Source organism: Ostrea edulis, chromosome 3 (genome assembly GCF_947568905.1).
Source record: "Ostrea edulis chromosome 3, xbOstEdul1.1, whole genome shotgun sequence".
NCBI lineage: Eukaryota > Metazoa > Mollusca > Bivalvia > Ostreida > Ostreidae > Ostrea > Ostrea edulis.
The window spans coordinates 19107284-19120060 of record NC_079166.1 but is presented as its reverse complement, the minus strand read 5'-3'; the positions used below and the strand labels follow the sequence as shown (position 1 = coordinate 19120060).

The 12777-nt window shown below is 34.7% G+C and overlaps 1 protein-coding gene across 1 annotated transcript; it reads left to right on the top strand.

The window, feature by feature from the left end:
- Window positions 1-4548: 4548 nt before the first annotated feature.
- On the top strand, window positions 4549-9766 carry LOC130046372 (uncharacterized). Its single transcript, XM_056157684.1, has 5 exons — window positions 4549-4652; window positions 7392-7619; window positions 7824-8048; window positions 8634-8861; window positions 9401-9766. Exons 1-5 carry the CDS (start codon window positions 4589-4591, stop codon window positions 9640-9642), a joined length of 987 nt encoding a protein of 328 aa, XP_056013659.1. The 5' UTR covers window positions 4549-4588; the 3' UTR covers window positions 9643-9766.
- Window positions 9767-12777: the final 3011 nt, after the last annotated feature.

The following is a 12777-nucleotide window of genomic DNA, read 5'->3' as shown; positions in this document are numbered from 1 at the left end:
TGGCTATATTTAGCTCTAAAACTTCATAGTTATTTCGGATTTCAAACATTTCGGTTGAACATCACTGAAGAGACATTGTTTGTCGAAATGCGCATCTGGTGCATCAAAATTGGTACCGTATAAGTTTTACATACAATACATCATAATTCTTTATAAGTTGTTGAATTGTATATGTTTAAAACAATAAGATGCCGACATCTCCCCACCCCCTATTGTTAAGAATTTACAGTATTGATAGCAATTGAGTTCCAATATTTGCATTTTAGCTACATCCAATTGGTAGCCACAGTGAGAGGGATGAGTCGTGCTATCATCATATGAGGAACAATACCAGGAAGTGCAGATTTCTTCCTCATGGCCACATGGAAGTTGACTGTTAAAACTGGTTTCTGGATAATGACTCACGTACTTTGCATTCTATTCAAACCAAATTCGGACATATGGATACGCACAAAGAAGGGAAGATGTCTATCAATTTGGGGATCAGAAGGTCAAAGATCAAGGTCACAGTTCATGAAAATTAGAAAATGCTGATGCGGGAGTATATATTTTACACATTCTTTAGTTATAAATGAATTAGTATCGTATATGTGCATATATTACTTATGTTTTCTGACTATTTATCATATAATGAAATAAATATATAGAATTTGTAAATATGAATTGAAGAATACACATTTTATAACAAATCGTATATTGTTATTGTTTAGAATATATGCCAGTGTAAGAAGGGGGGTACACAAAATGGTTCAAATCTTTATTCCAATGTACACTACCCCACACATTTTTTTCCCCATTTAATTAAGCAAAAATATGATTCAAATCTACATTAGTAATTTCAGAAAAAGTTTGATACAGATATTTTCCCTAGGTTGAATTTGTTGATGAAATAGGTCTTCAAATTTGTGTAATATTTTATCTAATTATGTTAATTAATATTTGATTTTTTGTAGAATTGCTGATATATTTTATGTAAAAGTTATTGAAATAATCAATTATGCTTAATTTTCATAAATAAAAGAAAGTCAAGATTATTATGTCCTTAATGTACAATCCAGTCATCAAAAACGATAACAAGACCTAGGAATATTCACTGCCTTACAGTTAAAGTCTGATTATAGCCACCCCTCCATTACAGTCGCGTCGTCGTACCGAGTGACGGCGGAGGGGGGGGGGGGTGCTGTTAGCAATCGCGTTCATTCATATTTTGACGACTTTGGTCAACTCTAAAATTCATTTTTAAATGACATCTGAAATATATTTTTGTACCATACTTCGTTTATATATTGATGACTCAAATTTCCCCTGTTCGATTATAGATCTAGTCTAGAAAGGGGGGGGGGGGGGGGTGGATGGGTGGGTGAGAGTCATAGAATTATAAGATCAATGATGACTGTATCACTAAGGATAGATAAAATTCCAGCATAAAACATTCATGCAGAATATTACGATCTACAGAGCATATGTTTAACATCCCGTAAATACTCTCTGCAACAAAGTCGTCATCTGATATCTGTGAAGTCGGACTGAATTGAAGACTGAAGTTTATAGCGCACGACGCTGAGTGGAACTTAAAACGATCGTTGTCGCTGTCACATTTGATGACAATGAACCAATTGAATTTTTTAAAAGCTTCATATCTCGGGAATTCTACCCCCGCTCCCTATTTGCACAATAAAAACCTTACACTCTCTCATAAATCTTATGTACACCAGAAGTCAACAAGGACGTAAACGGGTCTTGCGCCACCTATGTTTGAAATAGGGGAAACAACTGATAAATATTCGCAATTACCGGGGTTGTCCACATTCTTATATATATCATACCGTTAATATACAAGACAGGAATTGCTCCCCGCACTTTTTAAACGCATAAATATATCTAGATTATATAGCAGAAAAATTCATATTGTTTTTTTTTTTTTTTATAGCAGATGAATCTGAACTTTGCCGCAGTTTCTGTAGTATGAGATAATTTATGTACATGAAGGGATTTTTAAACGCATCAGTTATTCAGATTAGGGGCGATTTCAAGGTCACACTATAATATGAATATCACCTTCGTGCATACTATATCTTAAAAAATGAAGAATGATTTGATATCATAAAGGATATCATTTGATATTGATTCATTTGACAAGATATATTTTCACGTATACAGCTTATCACTTGATAACAGTAGTAAATAACGACAGAATATTATGACACTTTCCCCGCGATACAACTATCAGAACATTGTGACGTCATATGGTGCGAATTGCACAGAGGTACATTTATAACAGCACTGTGATTTTTCTTGTATAGCCTTAACTGAGCTGCCTGAGCTGCGCCTTTGATTGACAGACATCAAACTTGATACACTGGTACATATCAAAAAGTAGATGACCCTATTGATTTTGAGGTCACATGGTCAAAGGCCAAGGGTCAAACTGGACATAGAAATATTCGGTTCATTCAATATATTGAGAACTCTTTGCTTGACAGACATCAAACTTGGTACACTGGTACATGTTCCGGAGAAGATGGTCTCTATTGATTTTGAGGTTACATAGTCAAAGGTCAAGGGTCAAACTAGACATAGGAATATACTGTCCCCTCAATATCTTGAGAACCCTTTGCTTGATAGACATCAAACTTTGTGCACTGGTACATCTTCCGGAGAAAATGACCCCTATTGATTTTAAGGTCACATGGTCAAAGGTCAAGGGTGAAACTGGACAAAGGAATATACTGTCCGCTCAATATCTTGAAAAGACATTGCTTGACAGACATAAAACTTAATACATTGGTACATTTTCAGAAGAAAATGACCCCTATTGATATTAAGATCATATGGTCAAAAGTCAAGGGTCAAACTCGACATATTAGGAATATACTGCCCGCTCGATATCTTGAGAACCCTTTGTTTGCCAGACATCAAACCTAGTACACTGGTACATCTTCAGAAAAAGATGACCCCAATTGATTTTGAAGTCACATGGTCAAATGTCAAGGGTCAAACCGGAGATGGGAATAAGCTGTTCATTCAATATCTTGAGAATCATTTCCTTGACATATATCAAACTTGGTAAACTTGTACTTTTTAGGAGAAGATGACCCCTATTGATTTTCAGGTCACGTGTTCAAAAGTCAAAGGTCAAACTGGACATAGGAATATAATGTATATAACACTAAACTGTATACAACACTATGTTTTTTCGATAAAAAATCGAATTTAAATTATGATAAATTGGGGCCTAAATCATTTTCATGAATGTTTCGTACTCTTTCCGGGATAAGGATTAAAACGAAGTGCACTGAGACAGGTATGATAATGGACATTTTACCGTCCCTATGTATGGTTTTGAAAAATGTGTAGCAAAAGCAATAATTAGAGATTGTTAATTTTTAAAAACGTATTGAAAATGATTTGATTCTAATTATACCACTCAATAATATTGGTTGGGCACACTGCAATTTTTTTTTAATTTTATATAACTTAAACTTGGTAGAAAGACATGAGCCTGACCGCCCAATCCAGTGGTGATTATTTTAGTTCTTCTTTATTCAAAAGAAATCAAATATATTGTAAAATGTAACTCATGTTTGATTAATATTAACATATTTCACATGTTTATACTTTGTGCAATTTAGCAAAAAATCTTCTGAAGACATTGGATTACAAAATCAATTTGACATGCATTATCCGACTATTTTTAATTCCAGCATTAAGGCGTCGGTGACCTAGTGGTTAGGCCGTCAGACTCTCGACCGAAAGGTCATGGGTTCGAGTCCTGGCTGCGGCAGGGCCGACGTTGGATTACAAAAGCATTACAAAATCATTATGAAATCATTGTAAAGCACTTTGAGCAGCATATGCTGAAAAAAGCGATATATAAAATCAACTATTATTATTATTATCATTATTATTATTATTATCATATGGACACTAATCAAAAATGATTTTTGCCAAGCAGAATTCCGTATCCTTTAACGTCTGTATGAATACGTTATCCATACCAATTTTACCATCGAGGGTCAACCTTCTTTCGCCAATGTCATATCAAGACACCCCACTATCAAGTCCGAGAATTGTGCAACGCTTTTATAAATTAGAAAATAATATGACGGATATGTCAACTTTATGATTAATATATACTACTACATTAGCAAATAACTCGATAACAAACTGGAGAAATTATTTCATTTTAGTATTTAAGGACAGACTTATCTAAGCATAAAGTATGAAACATGATTAATTTATCTTTCCTTTGTGAGATAACGTTCAGTCTCAGTCGTCTATCTATTGATGTCTTAATACTTTTTAAAATACTTAATCAATCTTTCAGTAAAGCACAAGTATCTCTTCATTTGCTATACAATATGTTTCTGCTTATAATGAAAAATAAAGCCAAAATGAAAATGGTCATTGTATCATGAGTCTGACACGATGAATGAGGAGTTGAGAGTATTTTCGCTGTGCTAATGACAATATCTGTGTTATTACTGCACGATATATGCCCATCAAATATATGTAACAGGTGCTTCCATTGTTAAATCTATACTCATACCTTTTGCGTGTTACATGTTTTCAATTCACGACTACCAGTATGAAGGCGTTGTGGGTTTTCCTGTGTTGTTTTATTGCAGACACTTCTAGTTGTAATACAAAAGGTAAATATCCACAAATTATATCATTTATTGGGAAAATATTTTTTATAGAAATGTTTTATTTTCTTTCCAAAATTATGTACTTATCAGTGATGTTATAAAATATTTGGCTACCTTAGACCATCATGGCGTTAGAAATGTCAAAGCAGACAGTATCCTAACGTCAGTTCGATCAATTGTTCCAATCAGCAAACTTCTCTGTATAATAAGCCCCTTTCGTTCACCAGTCAGTGGCTCTTCACAAAGAAATAGGTATCTCTTCGAATATTGCTTTGGAAAGGAAGAAACTGTTTTGGTCTTCTTAAGAGCGATCATTTTGATCAAAACAAAGTATCAGTAGCTTTACAGGGTAAGAAATCTATAATCTATCAAATCTCAGCTAAATTCTAATACCCATCTCCAGGTTGATATTAGGTGTGTTTTTAATTGTAAGTGCCCTAGAAAGTGTGAATATTTATGAAAGACTTTATATGATATAACAGGATATATTAGTAACAGTATATGACTATTCAGGACCAATTATAGAGTCATAACCCTGGGTTTGTAAAATTCACAAGTTTGGTACATCTCTTTATGATTTTTTCTAAATATGCATTTTAAAAATTTTTGTTACGCAATCCCTTGTCTTTTTAGGCTTTTATATAGAAGAAAGTCCACTTGTAGTAAAAAGGTTACCTGTAGGTGTCTGATAAGTTGACAATTGCTGCCCATTATTTTTGATAAAGGAAAGATACTGTCCTTTTTAAAAATAATGGACAGTAATTGTCGACTTATTGGACAGTGCCAGGTAAACTCAATAACTAATTAGACGTCTACAGGTAGGCTGAAAACAAGAAAAAGACAATGCATTTGTCAAAGAGATACAAATTTAATTTTAAATTCCCTTCAAGTAAGAATCAACACAGATATCGGAAAAATCATCTAAACACCTAAAACGATATTTCCCCTTAGTAGAATTCTCTGCTCCAACTTTAAGATTCACAATTTTTAAAATTCCATTGGCCATTATTATACTGCATCAAAAACTTAAAATTGAAATACATATTTCCATGCTGTATTTGAATTTCGCTGAATACAGAGGCATATTCCGATACTCCTTCACAACGCTTTTTTATATTTTCTTTATTAGCATATCCTAACTCTGAATTATTATCTTCGCTTTCATGAATAATTTTATTTCATTTCACAAGATGGGCGTTTTGGGTTCTTTTGGCTGGCGTTAATTATTTCCTCGTCCAAATAATCGAAAACACAATGCTTTGCAGATCAAAATTTGGTTACAAGATTCACAGTTTTGGTACATCTCTTTCTGAATTTTCTAAATATGCATTTAGTTTTTCATACAATCTCATCAAAATTAAAAAAAGGTTTACAAATGATAAAAAGAGATCTAATCACTATGGCCTTTTTGACTTCATTCTGATACCAAAACCCCTATCCATAGGATACTAAACTTCAAAATATTGGTAAAGGGTTACCTGATACTTCTGAATATTCATCAACTTTTAAGTTAGAATCCATAGCAAGAAAGAATATGTTATTTAAATGTTTTACACATAGACACTATATGCCAAGTTTGATCCCAACCTGGAGTCAGCCAGTCTACTTCAGGGATCATGAAATTTACAACTTGTTTAGAGACCTTCCTTCTCTGCATGGATATGCATTTAGGTATTTCTTACAGATGTGCAGTTATACAGAAGACAAGATTTGAATTTTATTTTAGTTTTGGCAGATTTGCCCCGACCCTAGGGCCCCGGAGATGCGGAAATACTAAATTTTATAAATTATGTCCCCTTGTCCCAAAAATACTTCATACTAAATTTGAAAAGAATTGGCATGGTATTCATCAAGAAGTTTAAAATACTCAATTGTTAACGGACATCGACGGGCGCAAACCAATTCCAATAGGTTTCCTGAGTAACTCAGGTGACCTAAAAACTAAAACGGGAATTGTTTGTAGCTTTATCATTTTTGCATCATATCTGCATTTCACATTCATCAGACCAGTCGCAGTAACTCAGTGGTGGACCGTTCACTTTATATCCAGGAGGTCATGAGTTCAAATGCCGATCATGCCATGGGCGCGTCAAATTTCAGACATAAATATAGGTATAGTGATTGCGCCTTTGCCAAACGCCCAGCATTTAGAAGTGAGAATCACGGGTAATCGGATATAACATAAAAACGGAGGTCCCGTGTCGCATTAAAGAACCCTCGCTGCTACGGCCCTGAGTGCTAAGCATAGGTCTAACTTTATGATACTTCACCTCTCACTGGTGACATCTCAATATGAGTTAAATGTTTGGAAGAGACGTACAGCAAACAAACAAACATAACATATCATCAGTAAATGGAATTTATATTGTTCGAAACCTGATACTATAAAGGGTATCGTGAGTGAATAAATATTATACATGTATATTTCAATTAATAAAAAAAAATGAAATAGGTTGACATCATAAGTTTCTTTCATTCTTTATCTTGATCTTTGTTTCCTTTTGAAAGGACCGTTCTTCCTCCTATCCAAAACGTGTGGCAAATGTTGCTCTCGGAAAATCGGTGTCGATGAGTTCAACATTTGGCAACTATCCGAATTTTAGTCATATCGTGAGTGACTAAGAATTAAATTCAGTTAAATATATATATATCTAAATTTCAAATTAAAAAAAATTGAACAGAGTTAGACATGTCATTAATTCCTTTCATTCTTTATCTTGATCTTTTTTCTCCCTTTGAAAGGTTCTAACTCCTATCAAAAATGTGTGGCAAATGTTGCTCTTGGAAAATCGGTGTCGGTTAGTTCAACATACAGCAGCTTTCTGCCCTCAAACGCTGTGAATGGAAACTTCAACGACTTCATGCATACAACATATCCGGTAGGAGAAGGCAGACCGTGGCTCACAATAGACCTTGGGAATACATTTCTAGTAAAACAGATTGAAATCTTCAACAGAGCGGATTGCTGTGGTAATTCTATATTATTTGAAAATTGTATAAGAATTCTTTGTCCTGTTATTTAAAAAACAATCACAGGAATATGTCGTACTCCTGAACTACTGCTCCACAATCACAGAATCTAATGATGCGAATATGCTTTGGAACATTCTTTCTAAATCTTCAATAAGTGCAATGGATGAAAAGCTTGATTGAGATTATGTATTTTCCCCTCAGGTTATAAATTTCATGATGCTGAAGTGACAGTAGGAAAATCCCTGGATAACCTACAATTCTGCGGCCATTATACGGGACCAGCAAGGAACGGAGAGAGAATACCGATGTGGTGTCCTCCTCGGACATTTGCTCGCTTTGTTAAAATCCAGATTGTAAAAGGGAAAGGAAACGTGCTGCACGTGGCGGAGGTTCTAATTTGGGGAGTGCCTGAAGGAAATCATCAATGTTTGTATTGGTGTAAAATCTTTTTATAGTCCTTCGGCATTTTGGTTATGTCTGACTGAAGTAAAATATGTTTCTAAATGTATTAGAAGCCCAAGGTCACAAACATGAACGCATGCACGCACACACCCATCCCCCCACATAGTTATAATTTTCACGCTTCGCTTTGTAGAAGTATTTTTGTTCACGCACAAATTTCTATATATTATCTATAAGAAACCTTGTAATGTTTATTTCGTACCAAAGACAGTCCAGTGGATGACACAATGATTATCTATCGATATCACCATGTTAAGGAGGTACTAAAGTAGAAAGATAACAAGCCATCAATTCAATAACATTTGTTCAATTAACTTATAACAGCGCAATAAATCTTATTAGTTGTCATGTTATGTTACAAAAATAACATTTACGATAGTATGAACGCAATAAATGTGTTCTCATATCCACTTTGTTTGCAATATCCAAATACGGTAGAGTGACGTCATACACGCAATAGTTGCACATAACCTTTCACGGAATGTAACCTGAACTGTTCATATTTCTGCATTTTTGTTTGAGGTTACAATAAAATCATCTACATCATAGATCTGCTGCCATCCACAAATTGTTTGAACAACGTTGCACTGGGGAAATCTGTGACTGTGAGTACAACATATGGTAAATTTCGGCCCTCAAACGCCGTCAATGGATACCTCAATGACTTCATGCACACAACATACCCAACAGGAGAAGGCAGACCATGGCTTGCAATATACCTTGGAAATACATTTGTAGTACACCAGATTGAAATCTTCAACAGAGCGGACTGCTGTGGTAATTTAACAAAATTAGAAAATTTCGTATAATTTGATTTACACTATGAGTTCATCGTGTTTTCGAACACATTGTAAGAATAATTGGTAATATTTGTGACTCCCTGTAGCTTTTACTTAGTTTAATTTCATTTATTATACCTCTGTTGATTTGTCAGTAAATAAAAGTGAATCGACACATTTTGCTGATTCCATGTAAAGGATTTCCCTGCAAAAAAAAGAAGAAGATTTTATGAACAAATACACGCCTAGTCGGAAAATTTAGCAGCTCCTTTTATCTAATGTAAAGCTTCCATCAGTTCCGAATGATCAATATTCATCATAAAATGGAAGTATATCACGTACATTATGGGGCGTAAGTTCCGCGGATTCAAGTTTTAAAAACTGTATTGAATTTTATTCTGGATTTTATGTTTCTATTGTTAAATCAGTTAAAGTATATCACTGAGGGAGTCGGCAAGATGAATGGAATGAAAATGACTGAGGAATACGATTGTCACCTTATGTATTATACATTCTCTCTGCCTGCGTCCATTTCAGGTTACAAGTTCCATGACGCAGATGTTAGAGTAGGAAGATCCCAATCAAACCTACATAGCTGTGGACACTATGCAGGGTCAGCTCAGAACGGAGAGAGGATAGTAATGACTTGTCCCTCACGTTCCATCGCCCGCTTTGTCAAAATCCAGATTGTAAAAGGCACACGTAATGTGTTACATGTAGCGGAGGTCATTGTATGGGGAGTACGTGACACAGGGCGGCGCCAAAAAACGTCAAGATAGATAAGAAAGACATGTCCTATTTCATCTGTTGTATAATTAATTATTCAATTATCTGAAATATTTTGAGGAAAACCGTGCTTTGTTTGCTTTGAACAAATATTTAATAAATACTCTATCAAGCTTGGAACAGTTCTGTTCATGGACAGGGTGTTTAATATCAGATGTTAGAACTCACAATGGATGTGACCCGTCAACAGGGGATGCTTACTCCTCTTAGGCACATGACCCCGCCTCTAGTGTGTCTAGGGGTCCGTGTTTCCCTAGTCTTAATTTTGTATTCTTTAACTGAAGAATGAGATTGCTCAATGTTCGTTATCTTCACTTTTTCATCTAACAATAGCATGTACTACCATGAAGTTTCTACGAAACAAAGTGTTGAAAATCAGTGAGTAATATTTTATAGATGGTGTGTCACCTCGTAAATGAAGATAGAAATATCCTCTTTGTTTAACTGTTTCTGAACGAATCATGCCCCCACAATATAATACAGGCTGAATTACGATCGATGGATATTGATATATGGGTGTAAGACTGACTGCGACGTTTGAAAGTGGATACATCACCATTGCAATGTGTGTTCAATTGCAAACGTCAAGATTTTCAAACCAGTGTCACAAACATCTGTATTCTTTAATTACCTTGACCTTTTGAACTCCGATGCTTTTATTGATAAACTTTAGATCTCTAGGTGAAAACTCCCACATGACTGCACTACGGAAAGGTCAAGTGCATAAAACTTTCACATCTGATTCAAATACCATTGTACAAATATGCTATATAGAATATCCATAATGAGATAATGAACAGTGATGATAATATATTCTATAGCTACAATGAATGGAAACCACTTCGTTGTAAGACTGAATTCATTCTAAGAGTTTTCGCTGTAACCGTGTTTTACTGTAGTGTTTACAAAATATATTTTCAAATGAACCTTCGTTTGATCTAATATTATTTTTTCACAATTATCAGGCGTGTGGTGCTTAAGCAACACACGATCGACTTAAACAGATATGTTAGAAAGTATAATATAACAATGTTTCTCTTGACACCATATGCAAGGTGAAAATAACAAACAGTAATCAATTTCATAACTCCTATAAGCAATACAAATTAGAGGGTTGGGTAAACACTGACCCCAGCACAAACCAGAGGTGGGGTCAGGTGCCTAAGAGTAGTGAACATTCCCTGTCGACCGGTCATATCCGCCATGACCCCTATATCTTGATCAGGAAAACAGGGTGATCTGTAGTCAAAATAAGTGTGCCAAGATCTGTCTAACAATCGGTATGAAACACGACAGACAGCATTTGACCCAATGATAGGTTGTATTGGCAAACGACATCATTATAACGACCATATAATTTGCGTATTGCTGACTTTAAACGGGACTGTTGAAATCCCTACACCATCACGTTGTTTGTCAGTAGCTTGCCTCGATTTAGAAACTGACCCTACGCAGAACAAGCTCTTGCGTATCGAATCAGTTGAGATATATAAAAAACATTTGCAGGTGATAATGGAATATTGCTACATAAATATGGGAAGTTAACGATGGAGAAGTTGAAATCATCCCGTTTGTAATAAAGTTGACTTGTTAGTTTGCCGTTAGTATCTACTTTCAATAAAATATCTAAGTATGAAGCAGACGCGAACGACTATGTGGTGTCTTTCTAGCTCATAGGGATATATCGAATCGACATACGAATGAAAGTTATTATTGTTAATAGCTTATATCTAAATGTCGAATTGAAGGCCACAGCAAACGATTTTTTTCTTCTCAAGTAGAAGTTTTTAAATAAATTCTGCTTCATAGAAATATAAAAACAGGTCAGCTAACAAAGGAGCACAATTCCTGGCCACGGGATATCTGATATCTCATTTTTTTCTGTACAATTCTGACGGAGTAGACAAATTTGGTAAGAGAACAACTTACTTCTGATATATCAGGTCATACTGAAAATGTCCTCAGTAAATCTACATAAATATACCTAGTAGAAATAAGTAGAATGGACTATATAAAGCAATAGGATATATGTCAAGAGTAAGTCATATCTACATACGTCATCTCTAAAATCTTCAAGTATTCAATTTGATTTAAAAAATAAGAGAAAACTCAAGTTATTTATCTTAATACAAATGGAGAGAGAGAGAGAGAGAGAGAGAGAGAGAGAGAGAGAGAGAGAGAGAGAGAGAGAGAGAGAGAGAGAGTTAGTTTTAGGCGGTGACGAGAACAATTTGAAATATTTCTATACATCTTATTTGATACATTCTAATTGTCATACTTTATATACGTTTTCACTATAGATTACTTAGTTTACCTGATTAAGATATAGAGCTTATAGTGTGGCCAATCAACAAGGGATGCTTATTCCTCCTAGGCACCTGATTCCACCTCTGGTGTGTCTAGTGGTCCATGTAACCTTAATTTTGTTTTCTTTACAGGAGTTATGAGATTGATCACTATTCGTTTTCTTCACCTTTTCATATTGATAATGACGATTATGATGTCACACAATAATAGGTATATTTATGAATGATTATGAATGAAAAAGTGAGGATAATAAACAGTTATCAAATTTCATAAATCCTAAAAAGAATACAAATTAAGAGTAAGACAAATACGGACACATATACATTTTCGTCAGATCGTTTTTAGAAAACTTACTTCCTGTCTGCTTTATTCTACGTGAATAACGACACTAACTGTTTTCGGTATTAAACAGTGTGATTAGTAAATAAAGATTTTGTTTTCGTGTACGTTGCAGGGTAAACTCCGAGGTCGAGAATTACACTAGGCACCAAATATGGAGCGTCGTCAAGGTCAAAGAGTCCATCATTGGCTGTTCCATTTAACGTAGAGAATAGGTCAACCATATGATATTTTAGTACTTGAATCTAGTTTATATTTTACAACAATACATAAAAATAAAGATAAAAGCAATAAAATGTGTTTTTTGTTTTGTTTCATTGGGTGATGAAAGTAACAATCATTACGTGGGTTATGCATTTTTTCTGCAATGACTTGCTACCTTCATCATGTAAAACTTATACGGTACCAATTTTCATGCACCAGATGTGCATTTCGACAAATAATGTCTCTTCGGTGATGCTCAACCGAAATGTTTGAAATCC

Coding starts and splice junctions, on each gene's coding strand:
- LOC130046372 (XM_056157684.1), top strand. CDS start 4,589: ATGAAGGCGTTGTGGGTTTTCCTGTGTTGTTTTATTGCAGACACTTCT. Junction 7,620..7,823: donor CAACAGAGCGGATTGCTGTG/GTAATTCTATAT, acceptor TTTTCCCCTCAG/GTTATAAATTTCATGATGCT. Junction 8,862..9,400: donor CAACAGAGCGGACTGCTGTG/GTAATTTAACAA, acceptor CGTCCATTTCAG/GTTACAAGTTCCATGACGCA.